At 43.5% G+C, this 26,770-nt stretch overlaps 1 protein-coding gene and 1 non-coding gene across 3 annotated transcripts in view; one reads left to right on the top strand and one right to left on the bottom strand.

Annotated features, from left to right (window-relative positions):
- Positions 1-26,770, bottom strand: part of DAB1 (DAB adaptor protein 1) — a 313,645-nt gene that overhangs the window by 3,717 nt on the left and 283,158 nt on the right. For both annotated transcript variants that reach the window (XM_066376400.1, XM_066376399.1), the window contains 3 exons: positions 18,160-18,708; positions 13,305-13,432; positions 12,845-12,955 (listed from right to left, as the gene is read on the bottom strand). In XM_066376400.1, coding sequence (XP_066232497.1) covers positions 12,860-12,955; positions 13,305-13,432; positions 18,160-18,708 — 773 coding nt within the window. In that variant the 3' untranslated portion in view covers positions 12,845-12,859. The remainder of the gene's footprint in view (positions 1-12,844; positions 12,956-13,304; positions 13,433-18,159; positions 18,709-26,770) is intronic.
- Positions 8,671-8,746, top strand: TRNAH-GUG (transfer RNA histidin (anticodon GUG)). Its single transcript has one exon. It is a non-coding gene; the product is annotated as a tRNA-His (tRNA).

The following is a 26,770-nucleotide window of genomic DNA, read 5'->3' on the forward strand; positions in this document are numbered from 1 at the left end:
TTTGTCCTACACGGTTCTTGAGAGGATTAGAGCTAATATATATAAACATCTAGCACGGTGTTTAGCAATAACAGATCTTCAGAAAATGGTAACAATGATCATGTGTCAAGTGGAGATTTTTTGCAAGACAGTTTTAGGCACATCCACTTGATGCAGCTGGAATTCTACTTCGACCTGCTCTTTGGTGTCTTCAAGCCGTGATGATTGGGCACATTTTAGAGCAAGAGAAACAGCAATTGTGCTGTTAGCTCTTGGTCAAAAGCTTCTGGGACTTGTTTCTATTCCATCGGCTCTTTCAGGTTTGGCCGGTCCTTTGCCTGCACCCATGGGGCTGTCTTGAGATAGACATACAGAAGGGTTTTCACCAATATATGACAAAGCCAACTTTCCATCTAAACGTAGATGCTAAACAGTGCTTGGCTTTGTTGAAAGCACTTCAGTACTTCATGTCAAAGATGCCTAGGTGGCCCTGGCTAGTGGCTCAGTGAATAGAGCATTGGCCTGGCTTATGGGCATCCAGGGGACTCAGGTCAGGGCACATAGGAGAAGCAACCATCTGCTTCTCCCTCCTCCCACTCTCCTTTCTCTCCTTCTTCCCCTCCTGCAGCCAGTGGCTTGATTGGTTCAAGCATGGCCCTGGGTGCTGAGGACAGCTCTGTTGGAGCGCATCAGCCTCAGGCACTAAAAATAGCTTGGTACTCGAGCATCAGCTCCCATGATGGGGTTAGAGGGTAGATCCTCATTGGGGCACATGCAGGAGTCTGCTTCATTATTTCCCTTCCTCTCACCTAAAACAAATAAGTAAAAATGTCTAGGATGCAAAGGCCAAGCAGATTAGATCAACACTCTGGTCTTAGGCATACATAGGCCCCTCAATTAAAATTGGCCTGCATGCTAGCACTCTTTGATGTTCGTGCTATTATTAAATGGACATAGTGACACCTTAATTCTGGTATATTTTATATATTAGTCTGTCTCCTGCTGTGTGGGTATAGATCCTTTTTATTTGCTTATTTTCTTGAACCATTAGATTGAAATGGCAGTCTGTAAGCCCCTACTATGTGTCTAGCATGACACTAGGTATTTTCAAGTACACTGACTTTTTAACTTATCACAATAGCCATGTAAGGCAGATGCTTTATCTCTTTTGCAAATGAGAAATCAAGCACAGAGAAGTTCAGTAATCTGCCCATAGTCACATAGCTAGTAAGTGCAGCCTAAAAGTAGGGTCCAGTGCTTTTTCTAGTTTATTATAACAGCTTAAAAAAACAAACAAGGACAACTCTTCAAGCTGTAGTGTTGTAGAGTGCTTTGGAGTATATAAAGCTTCCTCATGTCTTGTTTTATCGACCTAAGAGTCTTCGTTCTGCAGATAAAAACTAGGTCAGGGAGGTGTGTGATCTCAAGGTCACTGTGCTGCCTCTCATGTAGTTAATATACCATATTGCCCATCTTTGTTGTAAAGTTGAAATGGACTAGAAGATAATCTTGTCCAGATCCATCCTTTTACAGATGAGGAATTTGAAGCCCAGAGAAGACAGCTTTTGCTTCACCAGTCACAAGGTTACATACCATGAATAGGATCCAGGGTATTTTCTTCTAGAACTCATTATGTTTGGATTCTTCTAGGAAGAAGAACCCTTAAACCCTCCCTGGCACCCTATTTTGCAATGAACACAGTACTAATTTGTCTTTCCATGCTTTCCACTTGTGGGATTTCATCCTGCCCTTTAATCACAATGAAAACATGTGACTCCACTTCCAACTGTCCAATGACAGAAAGTAAGGAAGCCCATTCTTCCACAGCTTGCTTCTGGTGATGGCTTGCCACTTCCCTCGGCCATCTGACATGTGAACCCAGTGCACTCTGTGCTCAATAAAGGTGGGTTTCTACATTCTTTGCTGTTTGGATCCCTTTGTTCAGAAACGCTCCAATTTGACTTGAATTTTCTCAAAATCTAATCTAGTAAAAATCTATATAGCAAGATGATTTATTAAGCGCCTAATCTGTTCTCTGCCAATGTCTTCAAATGTTTCAAATACCTGTTTTTAAAACTAAACTTGTAAGTTTCCTGGACATTTGTGTTCTGGGAGTGGGGTGGGTGGGGCCAAGGTGGAGTTATAAAATACAAGTACCGGGAAAAGCCATTGTCTTTGGCCTATGCTGGGCTATAGGGATGCATCTTAATGTTCCCTGAGTAAACTTCCTCCGCCCACTCTCCCTTTTGGATGCCGTAGGAAGTGAGCCTGCCTTGATCTCACCCTACAATGTGCTCTGTTCTAATTCTGGAACTAATTTATTCAACTGAGAATGACACCTAAAAACAGAAGAAGACAGCAGGCTCAGACAGGGTAATTAATGCCACACTGCATTAACTTTCTGCAGCTGAGATAAATATTCACACATCCCCTGCTTGCCGGAATGCAGCTTCAAATACCCCATCACAACAGTGGTAACGAGTGCAGTCAACTCTCAATTATCCCCACTAATGAAGGGGAGCAGTGGTGTGGAAAACCCCAAGCAGCATATCATTCCCAAGTCTGACACTGTGATGCATTATCCGTTTTGGCAATAGCTTTACCTTCCTTGTTACTGAATCTTACACTCTCAGAGCTGGAGGGGAGCTTGGAAATAATTTGATCCAGACATTTCTGACCTGACTTCTGGCAAGGTCCTAATGGGCTCTTGAGATTATTTCTGAGGTTCCAAAGTGCCTAAATGGAATCACACATTAACACAACACGCTGGTGCTTCTCGTGTTCCCTGGGCAGGTTTCTCCACATCTCTGCCCTTCTCCAAATCCTTCAAAGGCTCCCCCTTGCCCAGAGGGTAAGGTCAAGGTTCCTTAGCTGGACACACATGACCCATTCTCCTTATAGCCTATTAGAGCTAATAAATGCCCCTTCTGGACCATGAATCAAAACTCAACCTGCAGGTCACATATATCAGGCTTAAAAATTATTTTTTAATGCCTCTGCCAGAATGTTCTTCCTAAAATGGATTTGGACATGCCAGTCTCCTGTTTGAAATGGCCCTCCTGACCTCTTGTTGCCCCAAGGATAATGCAAGCCTCTCAGGATGGCACAGGAAGCCTTTCCAATATGGCCTCACTGGCCCATCCAGCCCCATCCACCTCCTCTCTCTTGGGTGCACCACCTTTCGTGTGGTATATCTGGTCTACCTGACAGGATAGGGATTTTCCCATCTCTGAGACTGCTCAAGCAGTTCCTTCTGCCTTTGGGGCCCCTCTTTGTCCTGTACTTGGGAGTTCCTACTTTCAAAACCAGTTCAAATACAACAGCTGCCTAGACCTTGCAGTGCCCTGAGTAGACCTCTGTCTACACTGCCATCAAGTTATCTCCTAGTACCTTCTACACAGTAAGTTCCACTGCACCTTTCACGCCAGTAGCCCAGATGCTGAGCAAAAGCTTGAACATGGGAGGCACGCCTGCCAACAGCACAGAGAATGAGGACGTGTATGAATGAATACATCTCTTATTATATTATTATAATATTTTCTTATTATAATATTCTCTTATCAGGAGTTGGCAAATACTCATGAAATTTAAGCTCACCTATGCTTGCCATATTAAGATCTTCATTTCTAGAGGACAACAAAGTAGATGGTAAACCAGACAGTCCACATAAAAACAAAATCAGCCCTCCACCTTTGACTTAAGTTGAATACCCTGTTATCTAGCAGGTGCAGTGAAAGAATGCAAGTATGCAGATGTGAAATCAGGCAGATCTAGGTTAGTGTTTCCCACTGCCAAGTCCCTGCAGCCCAAGTCCACCAGAGACATGCGGTCGAACATGGTGGACTCATTACTCTTTGCAGTGAGGATGTTAGAAAGTGCTTATTACAGAACTGGGCTTATATTAGACAGTTTTGGGGAGGGTCAAGAAAGTAAGGTGTTTCTCTGGGTTGGATGCCCTCAGGAAGTAGGAGTATGATTATTTTAATCTTATCTTGAGGGCAGAAAGAGTGGAGCAAGGTTAAAGGTAGAAGAAAGAATGCTTGGTTATTTCTGTAACATGGACAATGCTCATGTTTAGCCTGTGCTTGGCCACGGCTACTGACTGGTCTTGATTTGGCTTGACCCATCACAGGCAGAGTGGCCTTGTCCGATGCTGATGCTCAGTGAACTAGTTCATGTTCAACGGAGCACCAAGGCCCGGCTGTAAGGGCCAGAGGCTCTGGGCTGTCAGGCTGCTGCTCTGTTTCTCACTGTTACCACTTAGTAACCATAGGACTCTATGAAGTTTCCTTAACCTATCTGAGGGTCAGTTTCCTTATCTGTAAAGTGAAGCTAGAAATCCTTGCTTTGAGTCACGCAGAAAGCATTGAAAGAGAAAATACATGTTGACTGCCTAGCACAGAGCCTGGCACAAAGGAGGTACTCTAAAAAGGGTTAGGTCCCTATGTGTGAACATGTGACTTTACACTTTCTCTATAAAAGATGATCTTAGGCATCTGTAGGTGGCTTCTTGGTCATAGCAGATAGGTGCCACTACACCTGTGCTCTTATGAAATCTAATTAATAATGACCATGGGTCATGGGGAAACTGCAGAAAGAATGTAGGGTTTATCTAAGGAATCTGGCCGCCAGGCCCTGTGGCTAAAAGAGGCCACTCCATATTTGCAGATCACTTCAAGTAGGAATTCCATGCTCACATAGAGAAGCCAAGCAGAATCACAGAGTAATGATAGCTTACATGTGCCAAAAGATTTGTAGTCTGTAAAGAACGTTTCTGTGTCACATACGTGACCTTACTCGGGCGTCACACTGAGGCTGTACCCTGGGCAATCCTAGCTCCACTTACAGAGAAGAAGCAAGGCTCCCTAGCCTTTGGTGACTTGCCCAAGGCCACTGAGCCAGCACAGGGCAGATCTGGAATATAACTAGGTTGTTTTGTTATTTTTTTTTTAGCTTTTTAAAAAATTGTTGTAAAATATATATGGTATAGCATTTGCCATTTTAATCATTAAATATACAATTCAATGGCATTAACTACATTCCCAATATTGTGCAACCATCACTACTATTTCCAAAACTCTTTTATCACACCAAATAGACTATGTACCCATTAAGCGCAGCTCCCTATTCCCCTTTATCTCCAAACCCTGGTGGCCTCTAATCTACTTTCCAGCTCCATGGATTGAGCTATTCTAATTTTCAAGTCAATTTCATTGAGGTATGATTTACATACGATGACCTGTTTCCATTTTAAGTATGCAGTTTAATGCATACACCTGTGTGGCCCTCCCCACCACAATCAAGCTGTCGAACATTTCCTCCCCCTAAAAACTTCCGTGTCCTTCTCAGCCCACCCCTCACTCAGGTGCTACAGACACTAATCTGCTTCTGACCATTAGAGATTAGATTTTTTTTCTAGAGTTGCACATCCAAGTATTATAAAGCCTACTGTCCTCTCCACGACCATGTGTTGCCTTTTGTAGAATGTCAGAGCAAGAAGGACCCGTAGTCCGACAGTTCCTATCCGGCAGGAAGAAACTGCAGCCCCCAGATGTGAGGGCTGTTTGTCCCGAAGTCTGCAGGAAACAGAGGAGAGGCAGGAGGACAGTTCAGGTCTGGGCTGTTTATGGGCTGTTTTCTTCAAACCCCATCCATCCCCCACTCTTTGGCTTATCGTACTGGGCAAACACTTTCCTACCCTACATTATCGAGAGCCCCCTTTGAAAACCACCTACATTGTGCTTATAGTTTTGCTACCATTTAATTTTTATTGTGCTTACTTTTGGAAAGCTTGGCCAGACACAGGAAAGGTGTGTTCTAAACTTATTAGTGGAGAGAAGACACAGCATGCTGAGAAAGGTGCTCTTAGATGTGAGGTCTGTGTGCACGTGCAGTCTAGCTGCCGAGCAGCCTGGGGTGAGGCCAGCACCGAGCCAAGCCGGGGGTCAGGCCGGAGCTGGGGGGTAAGCCAAAGCTCAGCGTGGTCTCCAGTGTCTGGGCCTCCTAGTCCCCACCCAAAAGCCTTGCTCAGCGGCGTTTTACATTCTCTGGCCTTGCGAGTGAAAAAGGGGGGTGGTTGCCAGAAATTGTAAATAAGGCTGAAATAACTTAACATTCATGAAAAATGCATGGAGTTTAGAGGCAGAGAGACCCCGCAACCCTCCTAGCTGCCTCTGTGAGCTTCAGCAAGCCTTTCAGCGGGCCTCAGTGTTTCCATCTGTCAGAGGGTTCTTACAGGTAGTAGGAGTCTTCCTTTCCTTTTTATGCAAAGGGAAGGGAAGAAACAAAAACAAAGCTTTCTAACCACTTTAAGCTTGAAAGATTTCTTCTTCAGGGAAGAAAAGTCTTTAAAACAGAGAATGGAGCCCTGGCCAGTTGGCTCAGCGGTAGAGCATCGGCCTGGCGTGCGGGGGACCCGGGTTCGATTCCTGGCCAGGGCACATAGAAGCGCCCATTTGCTTCTCCACCCCCACCCCTCTCCTTCCTCTCTGTCTCTCTCTTCCCCTCCTGCAGCCGAGGCTCCATTGGAGCCAAGATGGCCCGGGCACTGGGGATGGCTCCTTGGCCTCTGCCCCAGGCGCTAGAGTGGCTCTGGTTGCAGCAGAGCGACGCCCCGGAGGGGCAGAGCATTGCCCCCTGGTGGGCAGAGCGTTGCCCCTGGTGGGCGTGCCGGGTGGATCCCTGTTGGGCGCATGCGGGAGTCTGTCTGACTGTCTCTCCCCGTTTCCAGCTTCAGAAAAATACAAAAAAAAACCCACACAAAAACAAAAACAAAAAAAACAACAGAGAATGGATTTAACAATAAAACCTTATAGATTGATACTGCTACCAAAGGCACTCACTTCCTGGGGAGTCGGGGTGCTGAAAGCCACTTGGCGCACCCAGGGATGCACAACCTGAGCTCCCGGGGCAACTGCACATGTTCTGACCAATTCTGCATTTTCCCATCAATAATGATGATGGACACAAATGATCTGCTCTGCACACGAACATCATCTATCCTGAACTTGTCACAGAGCGGACGAGGGCACTGAGGTTGTTGACACCAATTCTCTAATAAGCAGGAGGGCCTGTCCAGAGTAAGGTCCTGGTTGTAAGGAGTGGGTCCTGGATCTCAGGCCAGTGGTTTCCAAGAACCCTAATAAGGTCAGCATGTTTAAGGGATTCGGTCCTGTCCTTTGTGAGCTGGGATAAGGATATCCTGGGGGAAGGTGTGCTGTTTGAGGACTGGGTCTTCCCTCCTCTAGCTGGGTGACCTTGGGCAAGTAGAAGGTTCTAGAATGTCACAGCTGGAAGGGCCTGTGGGTATTGTTTTACAGAAGAGGAGACCAAAAATAAGAAATGAAGCCATCTGCTTCAGGTCACACAGTAACTGAGTCAAAGAGACGCTGCTAAACCCAGGTGTCCTGGTTCTGTTTCAGTGTTCTTGAGCTATTTAATCTGGGTCTAGATTTAAATTTTAGCCCCATTACATGTGAATCTTTTGATTTTTTTTTTCATTTTAGCTAGTTATTAGCCTGTCTACCTTACCTAATCATGTTTGTGAAATGGGAAAAATAAAATTACTGAAGAGTGTTCCTCTAAGGATGGGATTAGGTGACATTTATAAAAGTGCTAATAAACATGCTAGTAATTTTACAATATATTAGTGGCAGTAAATGAAAGGCATTGTGATGACCTTCTGCAGAGTGCTCTTCCAGACAGTGAGTGTGATTCAAGTCAGAGGTCAGCAACCTGTGGCCCAACGGCCACTATTGGTGGCTGCCCGTTTTTTGTATGTAAAGTATTACTGGAACTTGGCCACACCCTTTGCTGCTTTCCTGCTGCAACAGTGGAGCAGATCAGTGTGGCAGAGACTGTATGGCCCATAAAACAGAAATATTTGCAGAGAATTTGCTGCCCTCTAATCTCAGTGATCAGTGTATACTACTTGTGCCCACTACACCAGTGACTTGAAACCACGATACAATCTTGATCTTTCCTTTGGTTCTCTTTTTTTACCTCTAGTGTCTCACAGCCAGCAACCTACAGGCATCTCATGGCCACCTCAGGCTCTGCTGGCCTCACAGTAAACGTGCCTTCTTTCTGCTCAAGCGTGTTGCTCTGTGCTCCTTAATGCAGTGACTGTTACCACCTAGACCTCTAAGTCAGGAACCTGGGGGTGGTCCTAGATTATCCTCCCACCGCCCTTCTGTCTTCACTTCCTCTTGATTTCATCTTTTAACCCTTTGAGTAGTACGAACGTTCAGGTACGTCCTCATGCCTCCTGACCATGACCATCCAGAGTATGATCGTACATGTGTGAGGCAACATTAAAAAAAGGCAAATGTATGTTCTTGTTTCCATAAATTGGTTACCAAACAAACATGATTTTAAATTAATAAAACTGTAACTGAAACTAATTTTATTTTTTGAAAAACAAACAAACAAAAACCACTCACTCCCGGGGGTCAGCAAGCATGAAAAAAACTCACTACTCAAAGGGTTAAGTATCTCTCAGCTCACAGCCCCAGCCTCCATCCTGCCGACACTGCCCTAAGCCAGACACTTCACATCTCGGGTCTGAACCATTCGACAGCTCGGGCTGGACTTCCCTCTGAGTGCTGTGTTCATGAAATGGACAGACTGTGTTTTGTTCTTAAGACTTTTGTTTTAAGACTGTTGTTTGGTTCTATTTAAAAAACAGCACAGGCCCTGGCCGGTTGGCTCAGTGGTAGAGCGTCAGCCTGTGCTGCGGGAGTCCCGGGTTTGATTCCCGGCCAGGGCACACAGGAGAAGCGCCCATCTGCTTCTCCACCCCTCCTCCTCTCCTTCCTCTGTCTCTCTCTTCCCCTCCCGCAGCCAAGGCTCCACTGGAGCAAAGTTTGCCCGGGCACTGAGGATGGCTCTGTGGCCTCTACCTCAGGCGCTAGAGTGGCTCTGATTGCAACAGAGCAACGCCCCAGATGGGCAGAGCATCGCCCCCTGGTGGGCATGCCGGGTGGATCCCGGTCGGGTGCATGCGGGAGTCTGTCTGACTGCCTCCTCGTTTCCAAGTTCAGAAAAATACAAAAAAAATTTTTTTTTTCAAAATAGCACAGTAATAATAATCCTGAATACACGTTTTAGTTTAAAAGCTTACAAAACACTTCCATGTTCAAGCTATCTCCTGATTCTGGGACGGCCTTGGCAGGGAGCTGTTCTCATCACCCAGGTTTACCCATACGAGGAGACCAGGGTTGAAAGGGGTCGGCTACACGTTTCCCTAAGGTCATCTGCTTTGGACCCATAATTCAGAGCCCAGTCTCCTGAACTTTGTGACTCTGGGTGCCTTTCTTTTCTTCCTTTTTTTAAGATTCCTCCTCCCAGAGCATCTGAAGCTCGGCTTTCTTTTCCCCTGAATCCTAGAAATCCACCAGGTAGTATCTTACATGTCTTGGGTTCCCATGATGATCAGTATTAAGAAAAATGACAGCGACTTATTATTTATGGCAATATCTGTTGTTAGTAAGGGAGACAGACCAAATAATTCCCTATTGTTACAGATGCTACTTTGACTTGACAGCTGGGAAAGTCTGATAGGCAGTTTATTTACTTACCATTTAACCAAATAAATGTTTTTATTCTCTTTTCATCTCCTCAAAAGCTAACATTTTGCCCTTCAAATTGGTCCAGCAACACATCAGTGAAGGATAAATTACCTGCCATTCCCACACCAGCCGTTATAATATTATTTTGGGTTTTTTTTTGTCCCTGTTGACTCAGTCTTTCAAAGACATGTGAGTTTCCCAGGCAGAAGGGTGGGGGGGGGGGGTTGAAATAATTGAAGAGACTGCCCTTTATTGCTGAAACAGGAATGCTGCTAGAGGTTGGCCCTGGAGCTTCCACCTTCAAGGATCGAGCCGTCGGTTTCCTCTCACTGTGGTGCAACACGGCTTTAGCTCATCAACAGATGTCACTCCTGCCTACTCAGAATTGTGCGGGTATCGCTAATAAAAAGCAGCTGGAGATGATGCTTGCAAGGGCAACAGGAAGCCGGGACTCCTGCTTTCCCACCCTATGAAGGCACAGGGGAACATAAAACCACGAATGTAATGACGCTGGCATGTCATCCCTCTGCGAGTATCTGGAAAGGCACTGAGAAACTGCGGTCAGTGAATTTCCAGTTGGTTGGATGGGTGAACGGAAGGGACCTAAAAGATCGAATGTGGCTTGCGCTGCTATGGACGGAGGGGCCCGGAAAGGCCCCTTTGGACTTCCCTTGTGGGTGTCTCGGGGAGATGTCCATAAGGCGGGCAGCAGCCTCTCGGCATGCAGGTGTGAAAGCACCAGGGAGAAAACGGTTTCGTTGGAGACTCGAGTCCAGCCCTCCTTTGGGGCAGGTAGCTACTTATCATGACTTACATGTACGACTTATATGGAGTACTGCTCATTTTATTTTCAGAAGTAAAAAGGGGCCTGCGCAGTCCTAACTAGGGTCATTCTGATTATGGGACAGGACAGTTCAGAGAGCTAAAGAGTGGGTTTTCCTTTTCTTCCCCACTCCAGAGGTGTTTGGAGGCCAGTTAAAAATTGATTATTAGAAGATAGAAAGTACAAAGTGAAATCTCCCAGTCAATGGCCTGCGTCCTTACAGTAAAATTTATTTAACATAAGGTCTAATGTATATAATCCAACAAAGTGGGGAACCCATGTTGACCGAGCACGCGTGATGCTGCTGGTGGTGACGGCAGTGGCAGTCTCGGCAGCAGACACCCGCTGGGTGCTCACTGTGTGTCAGACTTTGGGCAAAGGGCATCACAGGCACCGCCTCATGGAGTTCCAACAATAACCTACGAGGCAGCACCATTTTTATCCTTATTTTTCAAACTAAGATAGAGACTTATTATAAGATCTCGACAGGGTTGCATAGCTAGAAAGTGGTAGAGCCAGACTCTCAACTCAGACAAATCTTACTCCAGAATCATCTTTTTAAGCCGACTTTTAAGCTGAGTACCGAGTGTCTGCCTCCATGCTAGAGACACAACTTACGCTATCTCAGTTAACACAATGGATAATATAAGCCCCTTCGAGCAGACGGGGAAAGCAAGACTCAAAAGAAATTATGGTTCTTGCCCAAGATTCCCCGCTACTCAGTAGCTGAGCTAGAATTTGAACTCAAGTTCCAAATCCTGAGCTCCTCTCACTGTGCCATGCTACATCCATTTACAGCTCAGCCACGGCTTCGGGTTCTGGATGGAGCAACAAACACAGGACAGGGTGAAGCCCCACGAAACAGTTCAGCTTGAGCGACTGTCTCAAGCTGAACAGGCTCATCAATTTGAGGGTTTGATACATTGATCTGCAAATGGTGTAAGTCATCCGTGTTTTCTAGAAGAACTTCAATTTTAGGATGATGTTTGCTGTTATCCTGATGAATGGCTCTTGTCACCTCTAGTTCATTGATCAATTTTTTTTCAAGGCAACATGGAGCATGAGAAATAAAACATATGCTAGGGGTAGAAAAGCTCCCGGGGAGTCTTCCCAAAGGAGTTCACCCATGATCCTCAATTTTTTCTCTTTCCTAGAACATCCATTTTGCCTTTTATTCACCTGGTCCCCAAATAGTTTTGCAAGACTAAATACTTTGGATGGGTATTCCATGGTTTTGCATGGCATGATGTGTTATTATGTGCTACTGTGCTAATAGAATATGGCAAAATATACAGTAAATTAAGTTCTTTGATTATGACATCTATTAATAAAATGCACTTTCAAAACATTGTCTTAGCTTTCAATAACCATCAAAATAACTTCCATGTGAACTGAGAAGATTCCCAGGTGCCCTCAGAATCCATTTATGAATGGTGAAAGCTATTTACCATTTTCACAGCTCTGACCACGCTACCTAGGACTAAAACAGGGAGCTCTGGGTGTACAGCCTCACAGTTCTACATGTTTGTGGAAAACTAGGAAAGTGTCTGAAAATTGAACACATTTGTCAAGGAGTGACCCTAGAAATCATGTCTGGGTAATAGGGTGTATTTCTGTCTCCTGAGAAGGTTCTCTTCATCAGCAACTTTTTCTTTTGATCAAATCAGATGCATTGAAATTCAAGTGCCTAAAACCACTTGTATCTATGTAAGTGCACCTCTCTCAAAGTAGCTGCTGATAGAATCTGAAGTGGCTCAGTGGCAAGCCACATGCCGCAGCACAGGTGCAAACCACGGAGCCTCAGAAGCGAATGCTATACGTCTTTGGGCTTCGAATTTCTCTTTCACATTGGGAAGGGGCCGGTCCCCTACTGTTTAGACAGAATGGGCTACTATGATCTTACATCTCTGTCAATCTTATTGCAAGCACTACTTATTTTTTGCTTCTTAGTCTGGCTGCTCAGTTGTTTGGTTGGTGACCTCTTCAGATCTGTGGAGTGTGGGCAAATGCAGTGACGCTTTGCTTAAAAGATTAAAGCACCTGAACCACGTCTCACTGAAAATTGATCAAGGTGGGCAGAACGTGTCCATCTCAGAACTGATGCTTTCGGAAACCAAATCTGTGTGACGTAGTAGGGACCATGCCTCATGCTATCGTCCCTAGACACTGAGAACATATCATTAATAAAGTAATATGGCCAATCCCCACTCCGCACCCCTACCCCATCTCCCATTATATGTCAAAGGTCATGCATCCATGGAAAAATAAGGTGACAAACAGACACTAGGCAAGGAGAGATGGTGCTAACATCAGGGACATGTACAGGCAAGGAGAGACGGTGCAAACACCAGAGATGCACACAGGCAAGGAGAGATGGTCCAGACATCAGGGGAGTGACTTTCACAGTAAAGAGCAGGCAAAGGAGAAAAGTGGATAGCTACAGGGTGAAGGAGATAAAAGGACAGATACCTACCCAGACCTGTGCTATCTAGCTACCGGCCTGTGGACTTATATTATCAGCACTGGGCTCCCCACTGGGCTCCCCAAATGGATCACTGTTGGATGAGGCCTGTGATCCATCAGGCTAGAACACAAGAAGATAACACTTTTTTTTTTTCTTTTCAACAACTGAAAATATAAGACAACGGGGCATACTTTCATGCACTCCAATAATCAGTTATTTGAATAGAGGCAGCAACTTCCGTTAGAGGACGCCACACCCACAAACGGGAGAACTTATAAGAACAACTTAAAGAAAGGACAATGCTTTTCAGCTGCTCATCTGAACATAAAAGAAAGCCCCTTGGAAACCCCATTAGAATTTAAACACCTAAGCCAGCGTTCTATGCGGATTTCCTCAGGCATTGTCCATTTCATATACAGAGGTTTTGATTTTAAGGAAAAACAAAAACAGAAAGAAGCCCATAACTTACAGCTTCTTGCTCTTCACTTTTGCTGGGGCTTTCGAAGCCCTCCTCAAAGATGTCATCTGTAGCAGGATCGCTGGTGTGGGACGCAGATGATTTGGACGGAGAGCTCTGTCTAGGGGCTGGGGTGGGAGCTGCTCAGAGACCATGCAAAGAGAGGAAACACTGTCAGTGTCCGGCTGTCACTCTGTGCACCCACAGAAACCTCAGGGATCTGGTATGTCTGAATCAAATCACATGACTTGTCCTCTTCCTATCATTGGTCAAATCAGTTGAACAGTTAATTAAATATCTCCTCCGTACGTATGTATTTTGTCCTCTCGCATTCTTGAAGGTCAGGCAGGGGCTGGTCCACACAAAGGAAATAATTCAGTGGATCTCAAGAAACGGACCTGGAATCGATGGCATCAGCCACATCTGGGCATTTGTTAGAAATGCAAATCTTTGGACCCCACTCGAGACCTACTGAAAAGAAACTGTGTTTCTGTACACTCAAGTTGAGAACCATACTTTTTTTCCTTTTCTCTTTATTAATTCATTAAGAATAAGTAGATTAGAGGACAATAACACACAGAGATTGAATGCTTTGTATGTATCAGAGACTTAGAAATTTTGCAGACATCTGTAGCCCTCACAAAAGCCTCTTTGGAGCAGGGTTACTGCAATTACACAGACAAGGCAGGTGAAGGTTGCTCAATGGCTCCAGGCCACACAGTTGGCAACTGGTAGCACCAGGCTTCATATCCAGACACATAGGAGGCATCTGATAAACATATGGGGAATAAAGAGTGTCTCAGTGATCTGGGAAAAATGGCTGTAACCAATGGCAATCTCACAGCTGGTCCTGGATTCCTTGTTCGACAAGGATGTGCATGTTCTGTCCCGACATTCCCACATTTTCCTCGTCTCATTTGTGCTAGAGGTTTATAACAAATATGCCATTGGAAACCACTCTTCCTTCAAAAACTTCTAATTTGGGAGGGAAGGAAGGAGAGGGGGAGGGGCACAAAGAAAAGTAGATAGAATGTGACGGAGTACAATCTGACTTTGGGTGGTGGGTATGCAACAGAATTGAATGACAAGATAACTTGGACATGTTTTCTTTGAATATATGTACCCTGATTTATTGATGTCACCCCATTAAAATAAAAATTTATTTATTAAAAAAAGAAAAAACAACGTCTAATTTGCCATTGAAAATATCAGTCACTGGCTCAGACCCACATGAGGGAGGAAGCATGGCTTGAGTTAGTAGCTGAATTTCAAATGCCACTAATAAGGCCTCCACACTATAACCTCTCAGGACTTACAAAACCTGGCTGCTTATCAGACAGCGAGTGAATATAAAACACAGTGAGTTCCTTCTGCCTTGATGAATCTATTATACATTTAGAATAACAATGCAGTTCATCCTGTGCCAGCAAACTAGACACTGGGCTAGGCACTTTGCATTCCTTAAGCTCTCTGCTATAAACACTGCTATTGTTTTGTTTTTCTTCTGCCCGAAGACTGCAGCTCAGAGAGGTACACAGTGCCTTTCTCAGGATTAACACAGCTATGGAATGGGAGCGCTGGGACTTAACACTGTCTATTCCACTGTGCTTTTCTACTTGAAGTTTACTTTCGGTCTAGCTGATGCTTTAAAACATTTTAAAGATGATGCTGATGGAGAAGAGCTTGGTTTCATTCATAGTCTTTAAAATAAAACATCTTAAGTTTTCCTCTAATTTAGAAGTCTGTTTTGTTTCATGAGATAATTATGGGGCAAGCTAGTTAGAGTGGGCTTAAGTGAAATAAACTATATGGAAACACCCTGATAAACTGTGGACATTTGATAATTATCAGTGTCATTTGATTCTGAATTGTGTTTTTTTTTTGTTTTTGTTTTTTTTTTAATATTTATTTATTCATTTTTAGAGAGGGGGAGAGAGAGAGAAAGAGAGAGAGAAGGGGGAGGAGCAGGAAGCACCAACTCCCATATGTGCCTTGACCAGGCAAGCCAGGGTTTTGAACCGGCGACCTCAGCATTTTGGGTCGCCGCTTTATCCTCTGCACCACCACAGGTCAGGCCTGAATTGTGTTTGATGTGGTTTATTGTTTACTCAAGGCTAAGGGTCCCATCTGAGCTGCCAATTCTGAGAGGTATACTGTTTGTTAACTTATTGAATACAATCCTTAAGGAGCATACCTAGGAATTTTTTTATGCAAATGTCTTAACCCGTAGAAGGTTTTACAGAATAGCTTTAACTCTAAAATAGGGGGATTCTCAATCTGAGGCTATTTTATTCCTAGGGGACATCTGGCAACATCCAGATTCATTTTTGATCATGACTAGGGAGCAGATGTAAACTACTGGTATCTAGTGGATAGAGGCCGGGATGCTGCTAAAACTACAATGCACAGGACAGCCTCCCACAACAAATTATTATCTGGTCCAAAACATCAACAGTGCCAAGACTGCAAAGCCCTGCTCCAAATCACACCAGTAAATGAGTGACCTTGTTTTGTTTGCTTCATTCTCTGCAACCTTTTCCAAATGCCTCCCATGATCAGGAGTAGTCAACCTTTTTATACCTACTGCCCACTTTTGTATCTCTGTTAGTAAAATTTTCTCACCGCCCACCGGTTCCACAGTAATGGTGATTTATAAAGTAGGGAAGTAACTTTACTTTATAAAATTTATAAAGCAGAGTTACAGCAAGTTAAAGCATATAATAATAATTACTTACCAAGTACTTTATGTCAGATTTTCACTGTTTGGCAGAATAAATCTTTATAAAACAACTTACTATAGTTAAATCTATCTTTTTATTTATACTTTGGTTGCTCCACTACCGCCTGCCATGAAAGCTGGAGTGCCCACTAGTGGGCGGTAGTGACCAGGTTGACTACCACTGTTCTAGATCCTATGCTAGCCGTGTGAGAAGTGCAGGAATGATTAAGACACACTCCCTGTCTCAAAAAACTTAAACTTTCCTCTTCTGCCTGTGGCTGGCACAGTGAAAGGGGAATATTTGTTTTTAAAAGTTGTGTGCTTATTTATGTATGACTTTCCTTTCTTTAGCATTTCATTTTGTATTCATTATTCTTCACTGAAACATGGAGTTGCAGTTAATAGAGATGCACCACTATGTAGATCATCTGGCCCAAGTGGAAGTAGGCTACTTATACACATAGGTGTTCATTTTTAGAAAAGCATCCTGAATCCGCCTGAAATGACACTATCTAATTATGTTAACATTAGATTATTTTGTGTGTGTGACAATTCACGGTATGGCCAAGCAGTGACCCGTGTCCTCTGTGATAGCAATGAAAACACTGAACTCACTGTTCCATGAGCCTTTGCTTTATTTACCCTTATTAACTGTTAAGGCACAGGCTGAAGAGCCAGACATCCTCCCTGAATGCCATCAACCAAACACATGTGAGCTCAAGTGTATCTGGATTCTCACTGGCTGACCGGTTTTGGTTTTCCAGATGTTTGACGTAGAAAAGTGAGCTGGGATAGAACCACTGCTATTAGAACTGGAATGAGGCACACTGCTCATCCCTTATTTTACCCATGACACAGCTGAGGTTAAAAGAAGTCACACATGCCCAAAGACACAGCTTGTAGTACAGGAGCCAAGATCACAACCCTGTTCCAGGACTCTGCACAAAACCACTCAATATGCAGTAATAGTGACCATAAAACTACTTCAAACTCTGTGAGGCAAAGAATGTTTTAAAACATGTACCTTCAAATCCTTTTAATAACCCTGAGCCTAAAGATAAGTGAGGAAATTGAGGCTCATAGAAATAAAATGACTTGTGTGTAGGCATGAAACTGGGAAGGAATAAGGTTGCTGTCCAGGGTCCCAGACCACGGCTTCCTGCTCTGCCGTCATTTTTCTCTCTGACTAGCCTGAGCTTTGAGTCAGAATTGGGTTTCAGCTACAGCAGCTGTAGGAGGTCTTATGGTTGCTATTTTTCTGTCCTAAGTTTTCCCTGATCTTCATTTTCTAATATTTTATCCTTGTTCCCTAAAAAAATTTTTCTTTTCCAAGTGAGAGGAGAGGAGATAGTGAGACAGACGCCTCCATGCTCCCCAACTGGTATCCACCTGGCAATCCCGGTCTGGGGCCAATGATCTATCCATCTGGGCCCATGCTCACACTGAGCTATTTTTAGCCCCTGAGGTGGAAGCTTCACAAAGCCATCCTCTGTGCCTTGGGTCTATGAATTTGAACCAATCAAGCCACAGCTGAGGGCAGGAAGGGGGGAGGAGAGAGTGAGGGGGAGAAGGAGGGGAAGCAGGCTGGAGAAACTGATTGTCACTTCTCCTGTGTGCCTTGATTGGGAATAGAACCTAGGACATTCACACGCTGGGCCAATGCTCTACCACTGAGCAGCCAGCCAGGGCTCCTAAAAAATGTCTAATTCACATATACCATTCATTTATATTTCAATGAGCCATACAAATATATGTGTGTCATAGCTGGGAAATACTTGAATGAATGAATGAAGAAAGGAAGGAATGAGTGAATCAGCTCATGAGCAGACACCTGAGAGGCAGAGTGACATGGCAGAAAAGCAACAGGCTCATGTTCAATCCCACCACTTTGTTCTCTTTGTCTTTGAATCTCACTTTCATTATCTGTCAAATAGGTCTAACAAAACTTGTCATAAGCATTATTATGAGTATAAAAGAAACATAAAGCACATGGGAGAAGGGTGTATAATATAATTGGTACCTAATAAGTGGTAGCTATTATTAGGACTAAGAGTAATAGAAACAAAGAGTCCTGTTGACTGGAATTAAGATGAGTTCTCTGACCCCCAGAAACACGTCACTCTCATTGGGTTTATGAAGGGCACTCACGTGAGTTGGTTGATGGTGTAGTAGAAGTCACAGGGGTCAAATTCAACTGGGAGATGTCAAAGTCATCACAGTCATCTGTATCCTGTGCCACCCCGACTTTGTTGAAGTAACTGGAGAAGGCCTCTGAGGTACAGGTGAGGGAGGGCTGGTCGGGTTTGCGGGAGGGCACGGGCGGAGGCTGGGCCATCTGGAAATCCTTAAACATTTCTTTCCCCATTTTCTGCCTGGGCTTGTCGGTCTGTGGACTTGACCTGGTGGAGTCACCCGTGGCTGGGATGGTTGCAAGGGGGCTGAGGGGACCTTGGAACATGGCAGCTGGCAAAGGCATAACAGTCTGTGTGGGCATGAAGGCGGCTGGCGGAAACTGCCCGGCGACAGTTGGCCAGGGCTGCTGAGTGGCAGGGAAGAGACCCGGCTGGCCCCATGCGATGGGCTGACCCCCCGGCATCACCTGAGCGACTGGTGGCGGAGCACCCATGGCGATCTGCTGTTGGACAAGGGGCTGTTGGCCCCAGAAGGATGGGAGGACGGCGCCCATTGCAACATAACCTGGAAGGGTGAGAAACCAGTCAGTCAGGCGTCCTGGGAAAGAATAACTCATGGAGCAAGGGATTGGCAAAAAGATACTGAAGAAACTAGGTGCCAGGCTGTGTGCTGGGGCAGGATGAGTAAGACAGAAGACCCTGCTCTCCTGGGGTCTGCCTTCTATAGCAGTGGTCACGGGAATCTCCTCTAAGGAGTGTCTTACAAGCAGAAACTAGAATGCAGTGTGGGAGCAAGCCAGACACATATCTGGGCCCAGTAATACTGCTGCTAGAGTTGTTAAAGTTTCTGACATCACAGAGCCTCCAAAGCCAGTGTGTGTCAGTGGAAAGGTAAAGGATTAGAAACCAGGTGCATCTGGGTCTGAATCCTGCCTCCCCTCAGACCTAAGGCCTTCTCAACTGCTTGAGCTCTGTCATAAAGCCAGGTTATAACACGTTTCTTCCTAGCATCCAAGCTGTATGCAAAGTGAATAAAAATGTAAATGTTGAAATTTTAGAGGCCACGGTGAAAATTCAGACTGTTACTTTTTATATATGGAATTTGGGGAAAGCTTAGGGAGCTCTCTAAGGCTCAGTGTTCTTATCTGTAAAATGGGCATAAACATCTGCCCTATTGGGATGACTTAAAGATTAATTATATTTAAGGTGTGAAGTACTATTAAGGTGTGAAGTACTACACCTGACACAGAGTGAACATTCAGCATATGTTAGCAAGTAGTATGATTTGAATCCGAGCCTATAAATATGTACTTAATACCTTGCTTGAATATAGCAGACATGCAATAAACTGTAGCTATAGGTATCATTATATATTTCTGAATTATTATTGTTATGCCAATTTTAGAGATTAAAAAATATAGGTTATTTTTGACTCAGGAGTCGTCATACAATAGTAGAGGCTGGGCGCTGTGAAGATCCAAGGGGTGTGCACATTTATGTTACCGTGACAACCGTTTGGAAAATCGTGGTCCCTCACAGAAACACTTCTGGTGGTGTTTGAGCCAACATGACACTCCTGTATCAGTGGTGAGTATATATGTCTAAGTATACACACTTGACCACTTAGTGGGTCTTTTCATTATGGTTGTACCTAGGTATTTCTTGATTGAAACACACATATTTTTATTATAAATTAGCGTTCTTTCATTTCTTCCTTATACTTCTGTTAGGGACTTGTATTTATTTTTGGAAGACTGTATGTAGATAGGTGATCATCTATGAATTCCGTTTCATAATATGACAAGTATATGCTATAGAGAGAGCACTGAGGCTGACTGGGTGGAGAGCTGCCCATGAATCTTTCAACCGCCCCTAACCGGCTGCCCGTCTTTGCTTTGCTTCTTTTCCACCCGTCTTATTGCCACCAGAGGACTGCTCTAAAATAAAAATCTAACATGCTTCATTTTCTTAAGTGTCAGGCTTAGTCAGGCTTACAAGCCTTTAGGGGAGTCAGCCCCCTCTCCAATTCTTTATTCCAATTTTCTATTCTTATCCCCACTGTCACTTTTTCTCTAGCTATTGCAAACAACGCTCATCCTGCTTTCTCTCGTTTCTGCTGGTCCATCTGCCTGGAAAGCCACCGCCTACTTCTTCACGTGGCAGCCCCTTACTTGCTCTCTGAAACTCAGTTCAGCATCACCTCTGCGAGATACCTTCCCTGACCCCTAGATTCAGTTGTTTCTCGTTCTCTAAGCTCCCACAGTCCTTGTGTTAATCTCTGTCATGGCACTTGTCACACTGCCTCATAACTGCCTGGTTAGTTCGTCTTCCCTCGTTGAACCAGAAACCACCTGCTAGCAGAAACCCTTTTTATTTCTCTCCTCCTCTCTCCCCACTCTGCATCTAGCACAGTTTTGGTCACACATCAGCTGCTCCGTAAATGCTTGAGACTGGAGAGGCTCTATATAAAGGCGATGAGTCAGAATAGAATAAACACCTCACAGGCATTTTTCCAACTGTACAGCTGAACTTCAAGATCTGTAAGTGTTGTGCTCTCTGATGAATCTACTGTTGGTGGCAGGCGTTTTTTCCCCCTTATCATTTTGTTTTCCTACAAGGAACCAACAGATGGGCTATGCACACTTTTCTGGAGAGAGCTATTAGCATGTCTCTCTGGCTTCATGCCATCTGTTTCAGACCAAAGTACAATATTCAAAAGGAAAAAAAGGCTGCCACAGGATAATTGGGTATCATGTTTGGGAACTTGTGGGTCTCACTTGCTTTTCCTGTCAGGGAGGTGTGTGTGTGTGTGTGGGGGGGTGCATCCCTGCAGCTTGGGCTCCTCCCAGACCTGTGAGCAACTCAAATTCTCTGGCCACATAGCTTTGTGCATGTCTGACAGGATACCTCAGTGGCAGGGCTGTGGTAGCCATGGACACAGGAGGCCACTTGGTGGCACATAATCTTCCATAACATTTCTACTATGACCATTTGTATATCTATTATATCTGGTAATTTCTCCTCTTTCATTTCAGCTTTTGTTTATATGAATCCTTTCTCTTTTTTCCTTAGTCTAGCCAGGGGTTTGTCAATTTTATTAATCTTTTCAAAGATCCAGCTCTTTGTTGTATTAATTTTTTCCATAGTATTTTTGTTTTCTATTTCATTTAGTTCTGCTCTAATTTTTTTTTTTTTTTGTATTTTTCTGAAGTTAGAAGCAGGGAGGCAGAGAGACGGACTCCTGCATGCTCTGGACAGGGATCCACCTGGCAAGCCCACTAGGGGGCATTGCTCGGTTACAACCAGAGCCATTCTAGCACCTGAGGCAGAGGCTAGGGAACCATCCTCAGCACCCGGGCCAACTTTGCTCCAGTGGAGCCTTGGCTGCAGGAGGGGAAGAGAGATAGAGAGAAAGGAGAGGGGGAGGAGTAGAGAAGCAGATGGGCACTTCTCCTGTGTGCCCTGGCCGGGAATTGAACCCGGGACTTCCACAATGCCCAGCTGATGCTCTACTGCTGAGCTAGCTGGCCAGGGCTAGTTCTGCTCTAATTTTTACTATTTCCTTTCTTCTGCTGATATTGGGTTGCTTTTGTTCTTCTTTTTCTAGTTCTTTAAGATGTGATGTTAGATTGTTCATTTGAGATCTCTCGTTTCTTGATATAAGCCTGTAATGATATAAATTTCTCCCTTATTACTGCTTCTGCTCCATCCCAGAAATTTTGATATGTTGTGTTTCCATGTTTGTTTGTCTGTATATATCTTTTGATCTCTGCTTTTATTTCTTCTTTGACTCAGTCATTTTTTAAAAGTATGTGGTTTAACTTCCATATTTTTTGGGTTTCTTTACTTACTTCCTTTTTGCAGTTGAATTCTAATTTCAAAGCCTGATGGTCAGAGAATATGCTTGGTATAATTTCAATCTTCCTGAATTTGTTAATGTTAGTTTTGTGGCTCATCATATGGTCTATCCTTAAGAATGTTCCAGGCATACTGGAAGAGAATGTATAATCTGATGTTCTGGGATGAACAGTCCTGTAAATGTCTATTATGTCCATTTGGTCTAGTGTGTTGCTTAAGGCCAATATTTCTTTATTGATTTTCTGTTTGGATGATCTATCTAGAGCTGTCACTAATGTGTTGATGTGTTGAGATCTCTAAGTATGATTGTGTTTTTGTCTGTTTCTATTTTTAGATCAGTTAATTGATGTCTTATATATTTTGGTGCTCCCTGATTTAGGTGCATATATACTGCTCACAAAAATTAGGGGATATATTATTGCTTCATATTCATTTTGAAATCTCCCCTAATTTTTGTGAGCAGTATATATTAAAAAGTGTTATGTCTTCTTGATACAATGTCCCCTTTATCATTATGAAATGTTCTTTGTCTCTTGTTACCTTTGTTGTCTTGAAGTCAGCACTGTCAGATATGAGTATGGTTATATCTGCTTTTCTTTGGGTATTATTTTCTTGGAGAATAGGTTTCTAACCTTTCACTTTGAATCTACTTTTGTCCTTGAAGCTTAGATGTGTCTCTTGAAGGCAGCATACAGTTGGGTTTTGCTTTTTGATCCAATCTGCTACTACTCTGTGTCTCTTTATTGGTGAGTTCAATCTATTTGCCTTTAGGGTAATTATTGATGCTTGAGATTTCCTATTGCCATTTTATGTTTTCTTTTCAGGTAGCTCTGTGTCTCATTTGGTTCTTCTCTTTTGTGTTTCTGTCAGTTTTTTGTTTGGTGGTATTCCATACTCCTTTCTCCTGTTTCTTCTTTTTTTTAAGCTTTGTGTTTCAGTAGTGGCTTTTTCGTGGGTGGTTACCATTAGGTTAAGGGAAAGATTTTCATATGTACAAGAGTCCTTTTTCTTATAAATACTTCTGTACTCCATCCTCATTTGTTACTGCAGAACTTTATCCTCTCCCCTTTTATGTTACTGTTGTCACAGATTATGTTTGTCAGATTAAGCTAGTTTTTATTGAGACCTTGTTGGAGCTTTTGCTTGTAGTTTTGTTTTGTTCTTTGTATCCGGTTGAATAACTCTCGAGTATTTTTTGCAGTGGGGATTTCCTAGTGATAAATTCCCTCAGTTTCTGTATGTCTGCAAAAGTTTTTATTTCTCCTTCATATCTGAAGGATAGCTTTGATGGATATAGTATTCTTGGCTGGTAATTCCTCTCTTTCAGTACTTTGAATGTTTCAGTTGACTCTCTTCTGGCTTGTAAAGTTTTTGTTGAGAAGCCCCATGATAACCTGATGGGCTTTCCTTTATAGGTTATGTTGTTTTCCCTAGCTGCCTTGAGAATGCTTTCTTTGTCATTGATTTTTGAGAATTTTATTATGATGTGCCTTTGAGAAGGTCTGTTTGGGTTGAGGTAACTCGTGTTGTATTTGCTTCTTGGATCTACTTCTTTCCATAGGCTTGGAAAGTTCTCATCACTTATTTGTTTGAATAGGTTCTCCATTCCCTTCTCCCTTTCTTCTTCTTCTGATATACCCATTATTCTTATACTGCTCTTTCTGATTCCTGTAGAGCTTTCTTATTTTTTTAAATGCATTGAGCCTCTCTCTCTTTTCCTCTGTAGCACCTCTAGTTGCCTTTGATGTCACTGGCCCTCTCCTCTATCTGGCCTGTTCTATTAGCTAAACTTGCTACCTCAGTTTTCAATCCATGTACTGTGTTCTTTATCTCGGATTTTTTTTTATAAATAAATTTTTATTATAATGGGGTGACATCAATAAATCAGGGTACATATATTCAAAGAAAACATTTCCAGGTTATCTTGTCATTTAGTTCTGTTGCATACCCATCACCCAAAGAGAGATCATCCTCCATCACCCTCTATCCAGTTTTCTTTGTACCCCTCCCCCTCCCCCTCCTTTCCTCCCCCCACCCCCCGTAACCACCCCACTCCTGTCCATGTCTCTTAGTCTCGTTTTTATGTCCCACCAATGTATGGAATCCTGCAGTTCTTGTTTTTTTTCTGATTCACTTATTTCACTCCGTATACTGAAGCACTCATTTAGTTCATTAGTTTGTTTTTTGAGCTCATTAAATTGCCTATCAGTGTTTTCTCGCATCTCATTGAGTATTTTCAGAACTTCAATTTTGAATTCTCTATCATTTAACTCCAAGGTTTCCATGTGATCTAGATTGCTTTCTGGAGGTTTTTCATTTGCTTTCTGAATTAAATATCTATCTTGTGTAGCCATGGTATTCGATTTCTTTTTCCTTGATGGTGTTTAAGAGCGGTATTGTTAAAACTCTAACAAAAAAAAAAACAACTAAAAAAGTGAATAAAAATTAAAAAAATACAATGAAAAATATAAAAATTTAAAAAATACTGACAAGTAAAAAAAAACAAAAAAAGAAAAAAACAAACAAAACACCCATAAAATAAAAAATATATATATATAAATTAAAGAGAATGAAATTCAAAAGAGAAAAAAGAAACAAAATAATGAAAAAAGCAAAAAAGAAAAATTCAGCTTTGAGAGGTTACTGCTTTTTTCCAAAGGTGTTGCTGTGTTACAAGTTTTAGCTGTGTAAAATTCCTGGGCTGACCTCAGCTGAGATGTTGCTGTTGCAATGATGCAGTAGGTAGGGCTGCAGTTGCGTTTGTGGGTGGGCGTGTTATGAGATGAGGGCTTTATGGCTTTAGCAATGGCAATCTGAGGCCTCCAGGAGCTCCTCCCCATGTCTCTGGATCAGGAGACCAGACGTAGAGCCCCTCTGTTCTTCAGGGGAGAGAGTTTCTCTGGAGAGTTAGCTGTGAGATCTGTCTCTGCCACATTTCATACTGCTGGGTGAAGGAGGTGGGATCTGGGAGGCTGGGGGGCTGCACTTTGGTTTCTCTTACTCTGCGTCAAGTGCAGGCTGTGGACAGACCTTGGGAACATTGGCTGTGACCCCTTGCTCTGCTGCAGCTTTGGTTTAATATCTACCCCTCTGCCCCTTAATCTCATCATTCCTCCTGGCACAAGGAGACCCAGTCACTCTGGGTTTCCCTCTCCAGATCCCTCAGACAAAACCCAGACAGCCCAAGCTTCCTTCCTCCCCCTAGTCCCAGCAGAGGAAAATAATCCTGTCACTCTGGCTTCTCGTCTCTCCAGAGCTGAGCACCAGTGCATTTTATCTTCCACCAGCCTTTTCAACCTGTCCCACCTTTAGTCCATTCGGTGTGTGGATCTTTCAGGAGCACCTGCAAGCCTAGCTGGGGTCCTTTGTTGTGTTATAGTTGTTCAATTTGTTAAAATTTCAAAGGGAGAGATCAGGAGTATCTCTCATGCTGCCATTGTTCTGACATCATTCTCTCATCATCTTTCAAGACACTTAACTTTTCATTTAATCTGCATAATATTGTTGCAAAGTAAGTATTTTCAATTCAGTTTTAAAGATGAAGAAATTCTGGCTCTGACAAGTGAAGTCATTTCCTCAAGAGTCTGAAGCTTATAAATAACTGATTGAGCCAGGATTCAAATACAATCCCTGGACTGTAAAAGCCTCCTGTGGCCTGTCTGTTGTATGGCATACCCCACTTCATTTCCCTGCCCACCTGTCTCTGGTACTACAATTAGGGACAGGTAGACAGTGGTTCAGGAGCTGCAGAGATTTTTAAGGCCAGTTACAGGAGGTAAAAGGCAGATAGTTGAATATCCACTGAAGCCTACTGTTTGTTGTTCCTCACCATATTTTAAGTAGAGGAAGAAAGCAAAATATGCTAATTGAAACTAATTTCAGACTACCGTTCCAAAACTTTGAAGCTTGCAGGTAACCTACCTAATTTTAGTTATTTATTTTTTTAAAGCAGCTGAAGAAACCAAATCTGGGTGTGCAGAAATGGCTGGTCCATAGTTTGCAACATAGCTGGTCAACCAGCAAGACTGAAATGAAGGTCTTCCAACCCCTCATCTGACACAGGCAGGGCAACGGACCCAGAGAAGTGGGCAGGTCCTCAGGTGTTTCTCATCAAATGTTAGGGCTGGAAGACATGCACAATTACCTCTAGTCTCCCTTATAGGGAAGCAAACAGAGATTCTGAGGGGCCACTTCATTCCTCCTCTGCCTGGAGTACTCCTAACTCTACCTTCTTGGCTTTCTTCCTCACCACACCCACACTGCTCACATCTTATCTTTGCAGAGCCCTCCAGATTACAACCTCTGTTTACACCTGCCCTTCACCTGCTCCAAAGCCCTCATACCCTGCCCTACATTTTCCTTTTGTCCACACCACTTATCATTTTCTAACATATTATGTAAGTTATTTTTATATTGTTGTAGAAACTAAGTTCTCTGCAGGCAGGGGTCTGCGTCTGTTGTATTCACTGACACACCCAGGCACCTAGAACAGAACCTGGAACTTCGCGGGCACGTGGTAACTATCTGTGGAATGAATATGACTGAAAATTAGTGAGTTCCGTGCCTAGAGTGCGATCACCCATCCCAGCATATCTTCATGAATCAAGTAATGAGGACAAACTGTGGCTATTCTGAACACAAGGCTGATGGCATGGGAAAGTGGTGCTTTTTTTGATGGAAAACCATTATTCTTATTTAAAATGACATATGCTAGCCCCAAGGAAATTTTAAGAACCATTTTAGGTAAGAAAAATTATTCATCACCACTC

Source organism: Saccopteryx leptura, chromosome 3 (assembly GCF_036850995.1).
Source record: "Saccopteryx leptura isolate mSacLep1 chromosome 3, mSacLep1_pri_phased_curated, whole genome shotgun sequence".
Lineage (NCBI taxonomy): Eukaryota > Metazoa > Chordata > Mammalia > Chiroptera > Emballonuridae > Saccopteryx > Saccopteryx leptura.